General features: G+C 36.2%; 1 protein-coding gene across 5 annotated transcripts in view; it reads left to right on the plus strand.

Annotated features, from left to right (window-relative positions):
* The window catches only part of TRPS1 (transcriptional repressor GATA binding 1), a 257,232-nt gene that overhangs the window by 71,571 nt on the left and 166,039 nt on the right, over positions 1–19,622 (plus strand). For all 5 annotated transcript variants that reach the window (XM_057532194.1, XM_057532198.1, XM_057532197.1 and 2 more), the window contains one exon: positions 5,733–6,336. In XM_057532194.1, the coding sequence (XP_057388177.1) occupies positions 5,733–6,336 (604 nt within the window). The remainder of the gene's footprint in view (positions 1–5,732; positions 6,337–19,622) is intronic.

Consider the following 19,622-nt stretch of genomic DNA (forward strand, 5'->3'; position numbering starts at 1 on the left):
TGTAAAGTAAGACATACATGATTATTTGGTAAATGAGAGCTTTTTAAATGATGAAATAAATCTTTTTATGCCATCACTTAAATCAAAGGCCATTCATTTTAATAAAACGCAATGTGAAAAAAATCCTCTGGATGACAGAGTTTCAGAGTAGCTCAGAGGATGGTAGGTTTACTCTTGGGTTTGAGTCATTTGGGAAGTCTTTACGGATGAGAAGGTAGTTAAGGTGGGTCTTGAAAAATGAAGAGAAAACTCCCTGAACCTTCTGAGGTTTTCATATTAATGTTGATAAAATGAAATGCATTCAGTAGGTTAGAGCAGAGTCCAAACTAATGTAGTTTCTCAATGACTAAACTTTAATTCTTCAGTAATGTTTCTTATACTAGGCATTAAAATAATCTTTTTATTTTGGGGGGACATGGCATTAAGTTGAAGGGCTTTTCAGTTATTGTTGAGAGTGACACGAGTCAGAAATATACCCAAATCTTTCAGGAACTAATTCCTGAACAAGCTAGTAGTGTTGCATCAACTACCAAACAGCACACATGCAAGAATAACTATGGACACGAGCTAAAATACTGCATCACGCGCTCCGTATTATTTTATGAATTGACTTGTCTCTGCTTCACATTCTTATTGTGTGAAGTAGGGATGGAAATAGGTACTATGTGTGATTGTTGTAGAATAATATATATAAATGGCCTAGAACTAAAGAATACTAAAAGATGATCCCCAAACAGTGAAATAAAGAAGATGAATGACTATTTGGGGATTATGCTTGACAATGTCATGTTTATAGTTTTAGCTTATAAAGCTGTTAGGGTTGACTTTCGGAGGTGGGAGTATGTGCTTTAAGAGGGAAGACCATGTTACTCATCATAAAGAATTCATTTGGGAATGTTCTGTCAAGTACTGAGTATACATACTGAGAGTTCATTCTAATCTAATACTCATCTTGACGTATTTCTGACTATGGCTTCATGACTTTTGCTATTTAAGGTGTGGTCTGGGAACAAACAGCATCAGAATCATCTGAGATTTTGTAAGAAATAGAGACTATTGGGTACCACCCCAGATGTCCAGAATCAGAATCTGAATTTTAACAAGATTCCCAGATGATTCTTCTGCATGTTAGGGTTTAAGAAGCACTGCTCTAGATGTTAGCATAGGTGATTGAAAAGTTCTATGTTGTTCCCAGCTTTTGAAAGCACAGTGATGTTGTCTTTTTAATATATTTCCTATCATTTATTTGATGACTATTATATGGAGAAAGAAGTCCTTCAGTTCTCTAGAGTATTATGCAGCAAATTGCCTTTCCTGCTTCACCTCAGGGTGTTCAATGGCCTGAAAGATGGAGCAGTTTAGCAGTTTACTGCTTAATTGTCAAGCTTTACGCTCTTTTCATTAATAGGAGTCACACTCAGAATCTTATGATTCTGAATAACAAAGATAGTAAGGGCATTACCTGTGTTTTATTAGAGTCACAGGTGGTAGAGGATGTCTTTGAGTGTGTTCATTCAGTTGTTTTGAACCAGGATATATCTACTAATGCAGTTTGTGACTGGTCCCTGCATGGGTGTCCCCTGAAGACCTTACTAAAAATTCAGATTCTCAAGTTATGTCCAGGAGATTCAGATCTTCAATAGGGCAACTGAGAGGTCCTGGAATCTGTATTGCTAAGAAACTCCTTCAGTTGCAGCGCTGCTTGCAGCCTGTTTTGCAGACCATTGCTGTAGTCAGTCTCACTTCTGTCAGTTAGAAGACCTTTCCCTTCCCCTCATGTTTTCAATTTTTAGCCCTCATTTTTCATGGTCAGTATTGTCAGTAATTTTATTTATTGTTGTATAAAGTTAAAAATTCAGGCAACCGAGGATAGAAAAATAGAACATCAGTCTGGAAGGTAGAAGCCCTGTATTCTTGACTTGATGTAGACTAAATGGACAAGGCACTTTCTTCATTTTACTTATCTATAAAATGGGCTTTATACCTCAGTGGAATGTGAGATCACATATGTGTGAGTGCTTTGAAGTCTTCAGAAGAAAAGGTGTGTGCGTTGAGCTTGTTATTGCCACCTTGTTTTAATATCCTTCCTGTTAGTATGTGTTTTTCTTTTCAATGTAAAACCCGGTTCTCACTGAAAACTTATCTCTGCAGTTTCTGTCTCCTTTCTGCTTTACACCCAGCCTCACCGTCCTCTGCATTTGGACAGTCCTCCAGCACCTGTATCATGGAAGGTTTTGCCTTGATCAGTCAGAATAAGAGCTCCTCTGTGGGCAGATCAGAACAGCTCTTGCCGAGACCTGTAAGGAGTCAGGGAGTTGTCCGTTGGGACAGGAACTTGAAACTAGAAAACCTAGAAGCCCCCAGACACCTTGTTTCAGAGTGATACGTTGTGATGAATTCATTGCCTAGACAGGACACACCCAGAACTCCTTGTATATTTAGGAGGACATGTCAGTCAAATACCGGTTAAAGGTTGGATGTATTCGTCTTTTTTTGGTGAAGGAATAGGTTGGCTCAAGGACATTTCTAGATTGCAGAGTAAGTAGATATTGAAGGCACATAATCTTAGTTACTGAGATATATTACTAGATATATTATGGTTCTAAATCACCCTCCTGAATACACTTACAAAGCATCCCTACCTCTGAAGACTTCAAGAAAACACAGGTAATGCCCTTTCTGTCTTCGTTATTCAGAATTTTAAGATTATGGGTCTGACTACTATTATTGAAAAAAGAGTAAGGCTTGACAATTAAGTTAACTGCTAAACTGCTCCATCTTTCAGGCCATTGAACACCACTAGATGAAGCAGAAGAGGCAAAAAATATATTCTACCTGGTAATGTCTTAAAACAAAGGATCTTCTAGGAAATAAACATGGTTTTAAGAAAGATGTCTGTCATGGTTAAGGTACCTGGGGGAGTGGGAAAGAATGATACCAGAATGCCAGTTGGTAAGTTTTAGCTCCTTTGAATAGAGTGCAGAATGCAGATTCACACAGAAGGGGGGCTTTATTTAATTTTAGGATTTATATTGGTTAACTCATACTAGAGGCACTATTGTTTTCATTTTGCAGGTGAGGAAATTGAGGCAGGTTCAGTAAATTATCCGAAGTCACATATATAGTAAAATACAGAGCCAAGCTTGAAACTTAGGCATTCTGGTTCTAGAGTCTTACTTTTAAGTGAACTAAATTGCTTCTCCAATAGAACTATGAATCTGCTGTTTTAAAATAATTTGTCATGTGGTACTCTAGAGTCTCGCACTTCTTCTCTTGTATGTTGAAACTTTTTCCTCGTTGCCCTAGAATTAATTGTCTTTATTTCTTGAAATAATGTCACTGTAATTCTTGGGAATGTTTGTTCTTTGGAATTTTTTTGTACTTTGGTAGAAGTAGCAGTGGCCATTTATAGTCTTAATTTATGGGCAGGGATCCCATCACAGTTTTCAAGCAGAGACTCCACCAAGTCAGGGAAACCATAAACTCTCTGCCACAGTGGGTAGTGAGCTCATTAGAACTGTCTTGGGGTGAAGGTCGATCAGAGCTTGTGAATGTGCTTCCTGAAGGTTGTTTGTTTGTTTATGTTTAACTTTCATGACTGAATAGATTATGTGGTATATCTTCAGTAGGGTATTTCCTGAGTATGTTTTGAGCTTTGACCATTCTGATAAATCCATTTTCATCTGTCTGATCGAGCTTCATAAAAGCTAAGGTAACAATTTGGGGGTACAATTTTTGAGTTTAGGAGTTTATCTTCCATTGTTTCATATTCAAATATAGTTATGGTAGGAAGGTTCTCTGAATGAGGTTCCCAGAGGTTCTAGGTTCTATATTTTGAGTCTTGCCTGTTGTCCTCTGTGATCTTAATTCCATTTTGGGTTTTCTGGCCTAGACTTTGGTGGCAAGATTCTTACTCATCATCCTGTATATTCTCTCCTTAAGAGTTAGGCTTCTTTCACTTGAGAAAAATTCATTTTAATATTTTTATGGTCAATTCATCATCAAATTATTTTTCATTTATTGTATTTCCTTTTATCTTTCCTACTTCATGAAGAAAAATAGGACAAAAGACTGAAAACAACCTCCTGTAAAAAGTAGAAGTTAAATATCCATATTTATTCAACCAAATGTAAGCTCTTAATCACAAGAAGATAATCATGTACCAAATTAAGTACTCTCCACAAATGTTGGCTGAGATTTTGTTACATGTCTTAATACCTTTGAATTTTGCTTCCATAAAATAGGAACGTTCTTTTGGATTTTCAGCCATCAGACAGGTCTCGGAATGAAGTCACCCAATAGAGAAACTTTTACACTCCCAAAGTGATTAAAGCACACATTTAACTATGCTACTCCTCTGCCTATAAGTTTGCAGTTGCTTCCCTTTCCCTTTGAAGATACCTACCTCCTTGCCGTGGTCCACAAAGCTCTAGATGACCCTCCGGCTTGTTGATTATGATGCTTGTTGATTATGATGCTTGTTGATTATTATGCTTGTTGATTATGATGCTTCCTCTTATTTATTCCTCTCAAGCATTAGTGGCCTCTTTCAGTATCTCAGGCTTGCTGGAATGTACTGCCCTTTCCCCTTCCTCCTCCTCCAGCAAGGATAGCTCCTTTCCATCCTTTGCTTTGATAAATCGCCCTCAGAAAGGCCTTCCTGAGGACCTTAAGCAGCCCTTCCACCCTCTTACCATCCCATCCTTTTCGTTCTTAGCACATATTACTCTTTGCCCTTACATGTTTATTTAGAGACCAATGTGAAGCTTGTCATTCCTGACTAGACTCTGAACACCAGGTGGACAAGGGCTACGTGCCTTGTATTCACCAATGTGTACCCAGTGCCTGGCAAAGTAATGTTGTGATGATTATCTACAGATTACATATAGGGGTACCCACTTTGCAGTAGCTTTAAGTAACAGCTCTCAAAACTTATTTTGTTATTTTAAGTTGTAACTCCTAACACATTATATCGTGGAGTAGCAAGTGTTTCACGTGGTTATTTAATTAGAGAGCCATACAAGGTTTTTACAGTTAAAGAATGTATGCCTTATTCCCGGTTATTTGTGTACCTTTCCGGTATGCCTTTTAGGATACAGTGCCTCGGTTCTTCTTTGTTAATCAAACATTTTTCTTAATTTAACAGTTACCGTTCTGTCTTTAACAGCAGGAGATGCTATGAAATCCAACAATAAGGTTTCCTTGTTTTGTGCCTTATAAAAAGAAAACACACACATAAACATACATTCACACACACTCTTTTAATGAATATATCTGTACAGCGCCTATCATGCTGCTTGGTACCCAACAGACACTCCATTTGTTGAATGTTCATAAGTCCTTACAGATAGAAAAAATTTGTCTTAAAAAACTTGAGCTTCTGGTATATCTTATTTACTAGATTATGTAGCTCAGTCAACAAATGAACAGAGCAGGTCCTTCAATAATAAAGCAAATCAACCAGTTTTAAATGTGACTTGTCTGGAGTGTGTACGCATAAGTGTGTCTGTCTGTGCAGGTACCTGTTATTGCTAATATAACAAACGGGAATATTGCATTCCTTACCTAGAACTGAAGATGCCAGTTAATTACATGCCAGTTTCTGGGTATTGAGAATATTGTATTTCATTCTACCCATTACATTACAGGAGATAAAATTCAGGTGCTTGAAGACTATTTTTTAAAGCCCTTCTGAATGCTAGATTTCGAGTAATGGTTTTCTTCTTCTGCAGGAGAGCACACAGCTGCTACAAATGCCGTCAATGCAGTTTTACAGCTGCCGAGACTCAGTCACTACTGGAGCACTTCAACACTGTTCACTGCCAGGAACAGGACAGCACTACAGCCAACGGCGAAGAGGACGGGCATGCCGTATCCACCATCAAGGAGGAGCCCAAGATCGACCTCAAGGTCTACAGTCTGCTCAATCCAGACTCTAAAATGGGAGAGCCGGTTGCTGAGAGTGTGGTGAAGAGGGAGAAGCTAGAAGAGAAGGACGGGCTGAAAGAAAAAGCTTGGGCTGAGAGTTCAAGTGATGACCTTCGCAACGTGACTTGGAGAGGGGCGGACATCCTACGGGGCAGTCCATCCTATACCCAAGCAAGCCTGGGGCTTCTGACCCCTGTGTCCGGCCCCCAAGAGCAGACAAAGACTTTAAGGGATAGCCCCAACGTAGAGGCTGCCCACCTGGCGCGCCCTATTTATGGCTTGGCTGTGGAGACCAAGGGCTTCCTGCAGGGGGTGCCTGCAGGCGGAGAGAAGGCTGGCGCCCTCACCCAGCAGTATCCTGCATCCGGAGAAAACAAGTCCAAGGATGAATCCCAGTCCCTGTTACGGGTAGGAAGGTTTTATTTTTTTAAAATAATCCCTATATCTTGAAGGGAAAATGGGGAGAACGTACATTCTCTAGAGTTAGTATCATGACTTACCAAGTGCAACTAAATGATGTGTATCAGTCTGGGGATGTATACTTAATAAGGCCAAAGTGGTAGAAAGCAGCTCACGTGCGTTTGTGTGTACTCTACACATACTCGATCGAGTGGGTAGAAGTCACTTGTTTGTCACTACTCTCAGCTCCGATTGAATGTTTGTTAATCATTCCTGGTGATTATGCAAAACGATGAGGCCACTTTTGGAGAAGGGAGGCTCAGAATCCCAGAAGGTTGCACATTTGTTACATTAAAATAATGAAATGACTTGTAAATTTTAAGGTGGTGTGGCACGGTCTATGGTTAATAAGGAAATTAGCAGAGATTTAACTCGCTAAGAATGCAAAGCCCTCGGGAGACGTTAATACAGAAATGTAGTGTTTTTAAAACTCACAGCGTAATTATGTACAAATGACAATGCTTCTTGTTTTGTTGCCAAGAGGGGGGGAAAAATGAGATAGACTTAAGTGTGAATGGCGTGAAGAGCATCCAAAGAAGAGAACCATGAATTTTACATTATCGGGCTCTTGTAGGGAGAAAGACACAGTCCTGGGTGAAAAAGAAACTAAACAAAAGCTCTGTAAGATAAGATCCTTGCTCACTCTCTTCATGCTGTGTAGACTGTGAATTGTTGAGAAATATTTTAGATTTTGAAAATTCAGGAGCTCCCAGTTGAGTGATGCTTGCTTTTTGCCTAAGGCACTACCACTTCAACATCTCACCTTGACTTTGAGAAGTTTTGAGCTTTCCGGATGATTTCAAAGCTTTGTTCCTTCATGGAAGGTAGGATCAGAAACCAGCTAACCTTTACAAAAGAGCTGGTTAGGAAATACAGTTCAGCCAGCCCAGTGCTTTGACCTGGAGGTAGGAGACCACGAGTTCTCTCTGGATGTATTCTGGGGAGAAAAATTACTCTTGCCAATGTCGGCTTGGCTACTCTGCTCTCATTTCCAGTAGATTCTCCGAAGCTTATCTGTGCTTCTCTGGCTTTCCCTAGTGGAGTTGAGAAACGCCCCTTGGAGGAGCACAGTTAATTATAAAAGTTGTTACCTTTCCCATCCGCAGTCATGCCCTGGAGCTAAGAGAAGGGCTTGAATGCAGAAGAGGAGATGCCTCCTTGTACACTGAGAAACAAAGAATCCTTCCTGCCCGGAAGGAGCAAGCTTATCATAAATAACTTTGGAAAGAAGAGAAATAGTTCCTGTGCTTTTCAAGTGAGTGTTCAATTTAGGGAGCTTCTTTCATATATTATGCATTTTTATCATTGTAAATGCTCATCATTTTCTTAGTATATGAGGACTCTTCTGATCTCAAGTGGCTCTTATGGTTTCTGGTTATAAGTCAGGAAAGACGTGTCCTAGGATTTTTAAATTTCATGTTGCATCTTGAGAGCGTGGTGGAATTGATTTCCTTACATCTCTATCACTAGAACTCCCCACTCATTTTTCTTTTTTTCCATTTAAAACTGTTTTCATCCATGACATCTTCATCTGATACCAAATTGTGACTCTTTTAGACTGTTTCTGGAATGTTACCTTTTCTGCCACCATTTGTAAACACTAAGAACTTGGAACGAGCAGTAATTTATGAAGCAGTGCAATCTAAAACCTGAGCAGGATAGTTCTATCCTTTAAGCAGCCTGAGGATGATAATACTTTTCTAAAAAAATTGTTTTTCTCAATTCCTCCACTTCCTTAATTCCCTGACTTCAACTTTCTGTTGCATCATTTTAACTGTCTTTTCAGTTCCTCCGCATTAGCTGCTGAAGTAGGAAATCTTCAGCAAGAGGCTACTTAACTGCGTTCTACAGTGAATATCAGATTCCTAACTGTAGGATTTGTGATACTTAAAGGCCATCGTCTACTAAATTTTGAGAGCTGACAAAAAAGTGTATATATATATATATATATATATATATATATATGACATATTTTAAAGTGGCCTGGATCTTTCTTCTGTGATTTTAGTAAAATTTGATCTTTAAAATTTATATTTTCATTGCATTTGAATAGTGCTTTTGGAAATCACCCATTTTATTGGACATTTGCGTTAAGGAGGTGTAGCTGATTTGATTTATTGTGAAATATTGGGTCGGCCAAAATGTTCATTTGGTTAGTGAATATGCTGTTCAGTAAAGTTCTTGGTGAAATGAAAAATGTGGCTTTTATTTTTACTTAATATCTAATGAACTTTTTGGCCAACCCAATATTTAGTATATTAACTGAATTTAAAAGTTTTAATTTACACATATCTTGCTGATCAGCTTTTTAAGATAATTGAGAGAAGTAAGAGCCCATTCTGATTGTGAATTTGACAAGAATTCTATTTTGGTGAATTCTGATTGTGAATTTGACAAGAAATCTACTTTGGTGGTAGAAATTGGTATTGCTAAGTTATCATGGCAAACATGTACTTCTCATTCCTTCCTCTGCCATCAGTCAGGGGAAACCCAAAAGAATATTGCCATCATATTTACTAAGGCAAAACCAAAGTACTTTAATTTTGTAACTTTAGAGGTCTAGTTAGTAACAAAGGTGTCCTGTAAAAATTTATAAGTACACAAGTGAAATATGCACATACAATTTCCATGTTTTAAATGAAAAAACAGGGGTCTGTGTAAGTATATATCTACAGAATGTAATATTCATGTTTGAGTTTAAATAGTAGAATGGAACTTGAAATTAACTTGCTGTTTGGTATGTTTGTTTTGAAATAGTAAGCAATTTAAGAAATAGAAAATAGGTTTTAAAAGCGATTTTTTAATTAGAGCATCCAGTAAAGCATTAATAGGACAAATATAAATACATTTATACATGTAGTTTCTAATACTAAAAGTAAAAACTTGACTATCATCTTTGACTACTGGGCAGAGTGATTTCGAGAATTAAGTGTGGAAAATGTGTCCAACAGAAAATGTTAATTTAAAATAGTTTAACACTATGTTGCTAAATAATGGAAACATTTTAAAGAGTATGCTGAATGGAGTTAGGGTCATGTCACAAAGCACATCATTAAAATATCACTTTCAGAATATTAGTCTTTCTGTTACATGTTTCTAACTGGTTGTAGTTTTGAAATTCTGCTGCACTCAAAGTGAGGAAGGAAATATAAGAATCACAGAGAAGAGCTCAAGTTTCAAAATATTCATTAGTTTTCTTCACTTCTTTCTTTTCTTTTTCTTTTTTTTTCCTTAGGTCAGTGTTTGGCTTTTAGTTTGACATTCAGTGGCAGCTCATTTATGTGTATTTTCATTTGGTGAATGCCTTTAGACTTTCCTTGTTACTAGAATGGAATTGATCTTGTTATAAAAAATTCTAAATTGTGTATGTGACCTGTGTTGATGATTGTGCTTTGAGTACGGCAGGGAGCACATTAACATAAGCTTCATCTTGTAAATTGCTTTATGAAAATCAGGGTTTTGTGTGCACTAACAGTATTTCTATAAAATCATGTTTTTTCTTTTTATGAGTAGAAAGAAATATTAGCCCCTTTAGATGCTTTGCTAGAAATAGTCCAAGTTTATATGTAAAGTTTAATTGTTCCTCTTTTAAAACTTCTAGAATAGATCTTACAAAACATGAATAAGCTCCTGAAAATGTTTTGAAAACGCAGCATTTAAATTGGGCTCCATGAAGAGGTTAACGTCTTTAGTACTGTCTTGCTAAAAGCAAAAGTTAATTGGTTTTTTATATTCAAATAGATGTTCCTTTCTCATTTTAAACTAAACAGTGTAGTGTAGTCAGAACTCAGTATAGTCGGTGCTCTTTTCTGATCAGCTTCTTGTATAATTTTTATCTTAACAAAGGCATTTATTTATTTAATTATTTGGTAGCTTCTTAACGCAGATGTAACTGTGTTCGTTTTATTATTTCCTGGTTGAGAAATTCTAGGTTTCATTCTTGTAATTAACGTGTTAGATTGGATTTTATAACACAGAAAGCTTTGTCTTTTAACTGATAACCCCATTAAAAGGAAGCAAACACCTGTTATTAAATTTCACAAAGATTTTGCCAATATCAAATGCATTTTTTTCGTTTTTCAGTGAAACGCAGAAGTATAATTGTTTAGTTGGCAAATCTATACTTATGTAATACACTTCTGCATGTCATGTCAGGACAGAACGTCAGTCAGATAACTCATAGGCTCTAATTCTTCCACCAGTTCAGATGCCCTAGTTATCAGTCCACTTTCCACATGCACCTAGGGAAAAAATAAATCTCTTTGTGATTGATTTCGGTTTGCAGTGTAAATTTATTTACGGATTTGTCCGTTTTAACATGTACATTTTGCACTGCTTGGTTTGGGCAGAGATGCCTAGCCATGGGCTGTGGAGTTGAGTTTCAGGTTCTTGGAGTTGAGATCCGAGTTGAGCCATTGGCTCAGAGAAAGGGCCTCCCAGGATCCCGTTCATTTGTCTGCTAGAGAGGATCATGATGCCAGCCATCCTCCCAGGAGTGCTGCGCAGCTTAGTTAATTAATGTTTGTCAGGCCATTTGAGATCGTCAGATGCAGGGTTCTAGATAAGTGCAAAGTAGTATGATTATTTGTTCGTTTTGTAAATGTGATACCAAGACAGTACAAAGCAGATGTTATTTCCCCCTTTCTTCAGCGGCGTTAAATTTATAGTTTAAAGATTGTTGATACCGGACAGCCCATTGAGATGCAAAAATGTTCTTTTGGGGACAGTCCATTGGCAGTCAAAGAGACGTTTAAACAAGCGACAGCGTTGAATGCCTTTACAACCATTGACAGAAGACCGCAGGAACTTTTTTTTAACTAAAGATGATCTCAAGTGAAAAGTCTGATATTTATTGTTTTGCTTCATGTTTAATGAAAATAAAAGCAGCTATCATCTAGGTACTGTTGTCTAAACATAGTGTTTACATACATAACCATTTTCCTGACCCCATTTGAATTTTTTTATATTTGCATATATTGAATACCAAAGAGAAAGGTCTATACCAGGAAAAATAGGAAGTATACACCTCCCTAATCATTAGCTATGAAATAGTAGTTTTTAGGCCATGTTGGTAAAGTTTCTCTTTAAGTAGCGGCTGATATTTATTTTGCCTAAGAATAAAATGTTAAAAACCATTTACTGTATCCAGAGATTAACAATCCTTGTATATCTCTGTGCTTCTGCCCTAGATAGATGCATTTCTATTGTCACCTATTAGAAAAGGGTATGGTTTAAATTCAAATATATAATAGATTTATTTTAAAAATAACAATTACTCATCCTCTTAGTTATGTTTAATAGTGAACATTACCATTTTAATTGTTTTTATTAAATAAAATCTAAGTAGCTTTTTTTTCCTTTATTGGTTATTCATCTTTTATATTGGTATACCATACTTGACAATAGATCACTACTAAAATCAATTTGATACATATATGTTTGACTAATGGGATTTTCTATTATTCTGATTTCTTTCTTTTAAGTCAACTCCCCTGGCTACAGTAGTTTTTAAAAGCACATTTTTTTCTTTTTTTGTAACCTAGGCTTTTTGTGAAGTCTGGCATAGTTCTGCTGGCCCAGGTTTCTAAGGCAGGGGAAGCAGATGTATCTTTTAGTGAATTGGGCTGTAAGTTTGTAGTCCCTGTGAAATGGTATCCTTCAGCACGGTATCTGTTAATTATTTCCTGTATAACTATCTTTTGCTTGGCTTCCTTTTTTTCGCGGACGGCATGAGTCAGAAGATAACAGGGCCCAAGAAGGACCCTATTGTTGAGTGTTCTTAGATGTTGGAAGTGAAGAGTATACAGAAGGTGGCCCAAGTTTCAGGAGCACAGATGCAGAATGATTCAAAAGTGTGTCAGCCATGAGCTGCACAGCCTCGATGTGAATCTAGTATTTTTCTGGCAAAGTCCAGTTTGATGGGTAGATTTAACAGAAGTGTTGATTACCTAAAATCCAGGAAAAATTTTTACCTTGGATTTCTGTGTTTTGGTATTTGCTCCCACCAAAAAAGTGAATATTGTTTCCTTTGTCATATTCTTTTACTCTCCCTTCCCTTTGACTCTGTTAGTGAACTTTCATTAAGTGTTTATAGACAAGGACATTGATTACTAAGATGGTCTACCAATAAACTCAAGGAAGCTTGGCAAGTAGGATACTGCCGCGTGTGGTTGGCTACTAGTTCAAGGAGATGCAGATAGTTTCAGTGAGGCTCCAAGAACCTATTTCCTTCATTTTGGCGAAGTAACATTCTCATTTATAGATGTTTATAATTAACTATAATTTACAAGTAAAACAGAATCGGGGTTATGACATCATTTTGGAAAAAATCCACAACACTTTATCTTACGGCATATTTTTTATGTTGTTATCAGTGATTAGGAGTAAGGCAAAGGAATCTTACTTTCGTTTTGTTTTTGTAAGTACAGGACATTTGTGATGTGATCAGTTGAGTGGTATCATCTCTCATGTTAGGATGATCAAATAGCTCTCGCACATAATTTTACATGTTAACTTGCCTTTTTAAAAAGAGTTTCTCAATTTCTAAGATTTAATTTGGGCATATTAATTATGAAAGCGATGAACCATTTCATGCCCTGGAAATTTACCTATCTGTAACATCATGATTAATCAGAAAAAACTAAGGATATACAGATATATTTCTAAAAGGCAGAATACACTGTATAATATTTAAATGAGAAAATACGACTGATAATAAATGGTGTCCCATGTCCAAGTCACTGTCATCGAAGTGGGTCATTTTTAAGATACAAAATAAATTCACTCATAAATAATGCTTAGAGAATAATATCCTAGAAATACGTAATTAAGGAGAGCTGTTAAACTAAATTGACTTATTTAATGATGAATGCAGATAATCAAGGAAAAAGCAAATGATAATCTTTAAGAGCTATTTCTTATGTATATGAAATATGACAGATATCCAATAGCCAGATAATGGTATGATATGCTTCCCTTATATTATGTGTGCAGCACAGTTTATTTTCTAGAGGAATTTATTTCTAAGTACGACCTATGTTCTTATGCAGATTTGAGTCATGTTTCTTAAGGGAAAGCAGTCAACTCAGATAGGCTTACCTTTTTTAGGGGAGAACTGTCTCTTTCCTTGTTTTCCTTTTGCCTCCCTGGATGATGTTTTTACCACCCTTCACAATTTCTCAACCCAGTTTTTGCCTTCCTTGGATGTGTGTTGGATGTGGTGGGTAATAGTGTGGGCTTTGAGGGAATATAAGAGAGAACTTGATTTTTCTCTTTAAAATATGGAATTTAATGATCTTTAGTTTTATTTGTTGCTGAAATATTTACATTGATTCCATTAGAAAGTATTTTTCTTTCATAGGATTATCAGAATGCCACATAGAATAGTCTTTATTATTTCTTAATAACGTGTTAAAAAGACAAGGGAAAGAATACTTTCTCAATTAACATTGAGTTTGTGATTGCTATAGGCTAAACATACAGAATCTCAAGCCATTCTTTTTTTTTTTTTCTATTTATTTATTTTTGGCTGTGTTGGGTCTCCGTTGCTGCGCGTGGGCTTTCTCTAGTTGCGGCGAGTGGGGGCTACTCTTTGTTGGGGTGTGAGGGCTTCTCATTGTGGTGGCTTCTCTTGTTGTAGAGCACGGGCTCTAGGCGCACGGGCTTCAGTAGTTGTGGCACGTGGGCTCAGCGGTTGTGGCTCACGGGCTGTAGAGTGCAAGCTCAGTACTTGCGGCACACGGGCTTAGTTGCACCGTGACATGTGGGATCTTCCCGGGCCAGGGCTTGAACCCATGTCCCCTGCATTGGCAGGTGGATTCTTAACCACTGCGCCACCAGGGAAGCCCTCTCAGGCCATTCTTAACCCGTTAATGACGTTTATGAAAACATGCCCTGATGTTATTTATATGCACAAGTTAGGTCAGATTTATGTATGGGAATCTAAACGTTTACAAATATTACATTTGAGAGAGCTATTTGCTTTACTTAAAAATAATCATTTGCTTTTAAAAAAACCCCAGAACCTCAGTATGGGACTTTTAAAATTTCTTCCCTGATACCTCGAAAAATGAAAATGTTTTTATTTACTTATAACTTTTTAGAAGCTTATCTGTTTTGCAAAGCATGCTACAGTTGAAGCAGTGTTGGTCATATTATAGAAGATACACATGTTTGGCTAATCTAATTCTTAATGTCAGGAATTTACAACCTAAATTTTTCTTGATAATTCAAGAAAATCCATTACTTCGCATGAATCATATAACTGATTCAAAGAAAACTGGAGGTTTTTAAAATGAAGACTGTCGCAATGGGCAGTCTATGGTCTACAAATTAACTATCCCCTTAATATGCCTCTCAAAACTTTATACTATGATAATATATCTCATGTAGGATTTTTTAAAAAATCAAATCAAAATTTAGAGCTTACCTCAAATTTACATATGATTTAAATATTTTTCAAGACTCCAAAATATATCTGAATTATTCTTTAGTAGTGTGCCGAGCCCTTGGAGGTTACAGCTGGGTTTAGAGGTGGGTGTGTTCCACCTTTAATGGAGTGTCTCTGGTTGTGATTCAGGCTTGACAGGATTGTATTTTCCAGTAAAATTATATTTTATGTTTTCTTTTTACTCTTCCCTTGTGATGTAGTGGAAAGAGTACTGGATTGGAGGAAAAGAGGCTTTGTGTTCTAGACTCACTTTGTGACTAACTGGCCGTGTGACCACCATGGGTGAGTCACTCAGTCCTTATGTCCTGTTTCCTTCTTTGGAAAATTATGGAGATAGAAGCATACAATTGCTCACATCTCTTTAAAATTGCAAACTCTGGGGCCAAGCAAATTTTCTATAAAACCTTAAACATTTAGGTCTGTGAATTGATACCCAAGGCAACTTTAAGACAAATATCTTCTATTGTAGACTTAGTGATGCTAGTGTCCAAAGAGATATCATGTATTTGATGTCCAAGTTCCTAAGTTAGATTTCCCTCTAATGACTAAGAACCCATAAATTATAAACAACTGTCACAATACAGTCTAAAATCTTCAACAGGGGCTTATCTTATACAAGAAAGCTCATTCTTTGAAAATAACTTTGTTTCAGGGAATCATGCTATTAAGGGTACACTTATGAATCCCAATAAAGGGAAGTCTGCACAATGAGAAATAAAATAATTCTGGTGAGAATATGACATGTTCAAAGTCTATTTCTTCAGTTTCTTGGCATTGAGCGATGTTGCCTGTTTTTTTCACAGTCAGATGTTCAAATCAGAATTTTGGATGCAGAAACTAATTTTAGTAGGTGGGGTGCAAATTTCTTATGAGTCCATGAATAGACTCTAATCCCAGCTGTTTCATTACAATTATAAAAATAAAATTGGCTGTGAATCATTCAAACTCTATTTAATGGATGTGAATAATTCAGTTTCGCCTCACTGAAATCGTAAAACTATAAACCTATCTTAGATTCTTTGTGCTCCTTCAGAGTTAATACCTCATTATTCATATATGAATTATTTGAAGTATTGGTGGTCATGATGAAAATGACCATATTTCCACTCAGTTCCTGTGGGTTTCAGGAGAGAAGGTGGCCTCTAGGGCGGCGCTGGTGATGAAAACAAGAAAGAAATTAGGAAGAGTCTATGAAAAGAGAAAAGGATATCGAATTAGTATTTGTTGGCATTTTCTTTCCCATGGAAGAGTCTATGAAAAGAGAAAAGGATATCGAATTAGTATTTGTTGGCATTTTCTTTCCCATTATATGTTCATTACATACATTTTAGAAAATATAAATAAGCAAAAAAGAAGAAAATGACTACTCAACACTTTAATCTATCCCTTTCTGGAGACACACACACACTCGAAGACATGCACATACAAACATAGACTTATATGTTTATTATTAAATAGCCTTCAATTTCACTTTATAATAAATTGTAAACATTTTCTCATATTAGTGTTTATTCTGTTAGTATTTATTGACTTCATAATATTTCATTATGTATTGTACTAGTTGTACCAGAAAAGATGATTATTGATTCCTTGTTGTCAGACATTTAAGTTACTTCCAGTTTTTGCTGTGGTAAATAGTGCTGCATTGAATATCCTTGTAGCTAAATAATTCTGTCTTGCTTGCAATTTTAAATTGTTAGAACTGGCTTCCCTATAATCAGGCTCCTCCATGGGGTGACACAGTAGTGGAGTTTATTGTCAAGTATTGGTCACTTTACCAGGCTATGTGTATGTATATATACTGTTGGGAAATGGGAAAACATTTTATTGGTGAGAATTGCCTCACAGTGGTAGCTAAGAAATAGAAACCCCAACATTTTCTTTAAACATTATTATGGGGGAAAAGTTAGTATGAAGGTTTGAATAAGGTACATTTCTGAAGCACCGACATAGATTCAGTGAAGTATCTATTTCACTTTTACAATCAAAACATTCCTTAGTCACCTTGACATTCAAAGAGTATTTAAATAGTGTAAGGTACTGAAATGAATCTTACAAGGTAAATATATATATAATATGTATATATATGTATACATGTATACTTAATATATATGTATATATGTATTTAATATATAAAGGGATTTCACTGTCTCCAAAAAGATTCTTAAAGTTAATATGTTTTGGTGATCACATAAAGTTGGTGCCAGCAGCTATTTAGCGAAGTACTTGGTACACACACAAACTCTGTTTTAAACTATTTGAATTTATTTTAATTTTCTCAAGGTCATTTACATAGTTTAAGGTAAGGTAGGAATGAAACTCAGGTGTTAAAGGGAAGTGTAGAAAACCATTCTAAATCCCATTTTCATTTTCTTTTTCAAGCATCTCACTGCTATATGCAAAGTCCTTTCAAAGACTAGAAACTATTTGTGTTTATAGTTCATGAAATTTTAACAGTATACCCATTTGTTTGGGGGATTTGAATGCATAATTGGTTGTATCTAAATTTACATACATTAATACTCATCTGGGTTCAGGATTTATTTTCAGGGTTCAGGATTTATTTTCAAAGAACCACCATGTGTTAAACCAAACTAACCTAGACTCAGACTTGAAAGAAATAGAAATCCAAAGCAAAAGATAACTTTTGTAGAATCATTCCCTGATGTGCTGGTCTCTAACTTTTCTTGTCCCATAAATAATAATTTAGCACCTACTTTGTTTCAGGAACCATGAAAGATCCTATAAAGAGTATGGATATAAGTAAATCAGGGTTCTTGCCCTCAAGTAATATACAATCATGTATAAGTGATAAGCTAAGTATACAGACAACGATAATAAAAGTGAGACTTCCATAAAAGGGACAAGGAGAGGAGAGCAGTGGTCTTTGGGTGTTTAAAGAGGAACAGATCACATTCAGTTGAGTGATTGAAAACAGTTGTCATACATAGAGTTTTCTGAGATGATTTTTGAAAAAAAGACTAAGCTTTCAGCAAGTGAATATGACTGCATGGAGGGCAAGCTCTGTAGAGAGAACAATGTGAGTTTAGCTGAGGGCATTTTTAAGATATAGATGATGGAAAAGCTTGATCAAAAGGTATGTGCAGTATAGTTTGTGTAGCTAAGACCTGACATATAGGTTAGGAGAATTTCCTTAAATGCTTATTTGAAATTTTTTATTTCAGAAGGAAATAAGGAACCACCACAGGATTTAGATCAAAGATATCTTGATCAAACCTTTACCAAGGTTAATATCTATCCCATTTTACATAGGATGGCTTGGAAGGGGGTGGATAGGTGGGCAGAATTGTGATAAAGGAGATTAATTAGTAGGTTAATCCCTTATCCTATGACTGATAACAAAGGCTACACTAGGATAGTGAAAATGAGAGATTATTTTTATAGATATGCTAGATGTAGAATATTCAAGAGGTAGCCAAGTTGACATGTGTGGGTGACCAAGAGGAGGGAGGTTATGATGAATGAGGCTTTAAGTTTGGATGACTGGACAAGGAGACCAATAATAGCTAACATTTGATAATCAACAACTATGGGCCAGGCTCTCCTTTCTATTTGTAATAACTCATTTAATCTTCCAAGTAACCCCATGCCATAGAGGATATCTTTAATTCCATTTTACAGAGGAAATAGAGCCTCAGAAATATTAAATCACTTGCCCAAAGTCACCCAGCTAGTAAGTGACTGGGTCATGCTAGACCATGTCCATATAGGCTGACTTCAGAGTCCATACTTTTCTAAATTGCTTTTTGATGAATGGTAGTGCCATTAGCAGAACTCTAGCGTGAGCTTTTTTGTGAGTGTTAAATAAGGTAGTCTTAACACCTACAAAGTTTGCAGGGCATTCAGATGAAAATATCTAATGGATAGCAAGAAATGGCATTTCTCATAGGAGGAGGAGAGAGGAGTTGGAACATTCCAACTCCAACAGAGGAGTTGGAATGACTTCTAAATGAACCGACATTTCTTTAATAGTTGAATTTATATTGAAAACCTAGTTTGTACAGAATATTCTAGGAGTGATACCAACATGGACAAGCTATGGACACCGATTCTTTAAACCATTTGTAAACCAGTCTGGGAGATAATGTTCAGAAACATGATTATGGTATAAGGAAAGGAGTGCCAAGTGCCATGGAGTAGAACAAGTAAGCTGTAGTATTTAATTTAATTTAATATTTTAGCATTTTTTATTGAAGTATAGTTAATTTACAGTGTTGTGTTAGTTTCAGGTGTACAGCAAGTGATTATATATATATTCTTTTTCAGATTCTTTTCCCTTATAGGTTTTTATAAAATATTGAATAAAGTTCCCTGTGCTATACAGTAGGCCCTTGTTGGTTATCTATTTTATATATTATATATATATGTATAGTGTATATATATATATATATATATATATATATATATATATATAGTAGTGTGCATGTGTTAATCCCAAATTTAATTTTTTTAAGAGGAGGAAATTATCTATTCTTAATTGAGCCATCAAGAAAGGCCTCCTGGAAGAGGTTGCTTATTGGTTGGTTCAAAAAGGGTTGGGGTTTGCATAGGTGGTGATAGATGGGGCAGGGGATTACTGGGGTGTAAGAACGAAATAAACCAACAAAAAAGAACTTTGGTGTTTGGAGAACTTGAGGAACAATCAAAGTACAAAAGTCTAAAGATAATCCAAGTCAAAGGTGAGCTTTGTAACTGCAGCTTAAAAAAATAGCATAGTAGATGAGTCCTGCTCTAGAGTGACAGTTACTATTTTGACATTTAAGAG

This window comes from Balaenoptera acutorostrata, chromosome 17 (assembly GCF_949987535.1).
Source record: "Balaenoptera acutorostrata chromosome 17, mBalAcu1.1, whole genome shotgun sequence".
NCBI lineage: Eukaryota > Metazoa > Chordata > Mammalia > Artiodactyla > Balaenopteridae > Balaenoptera > Balaenoptera acutorostrata.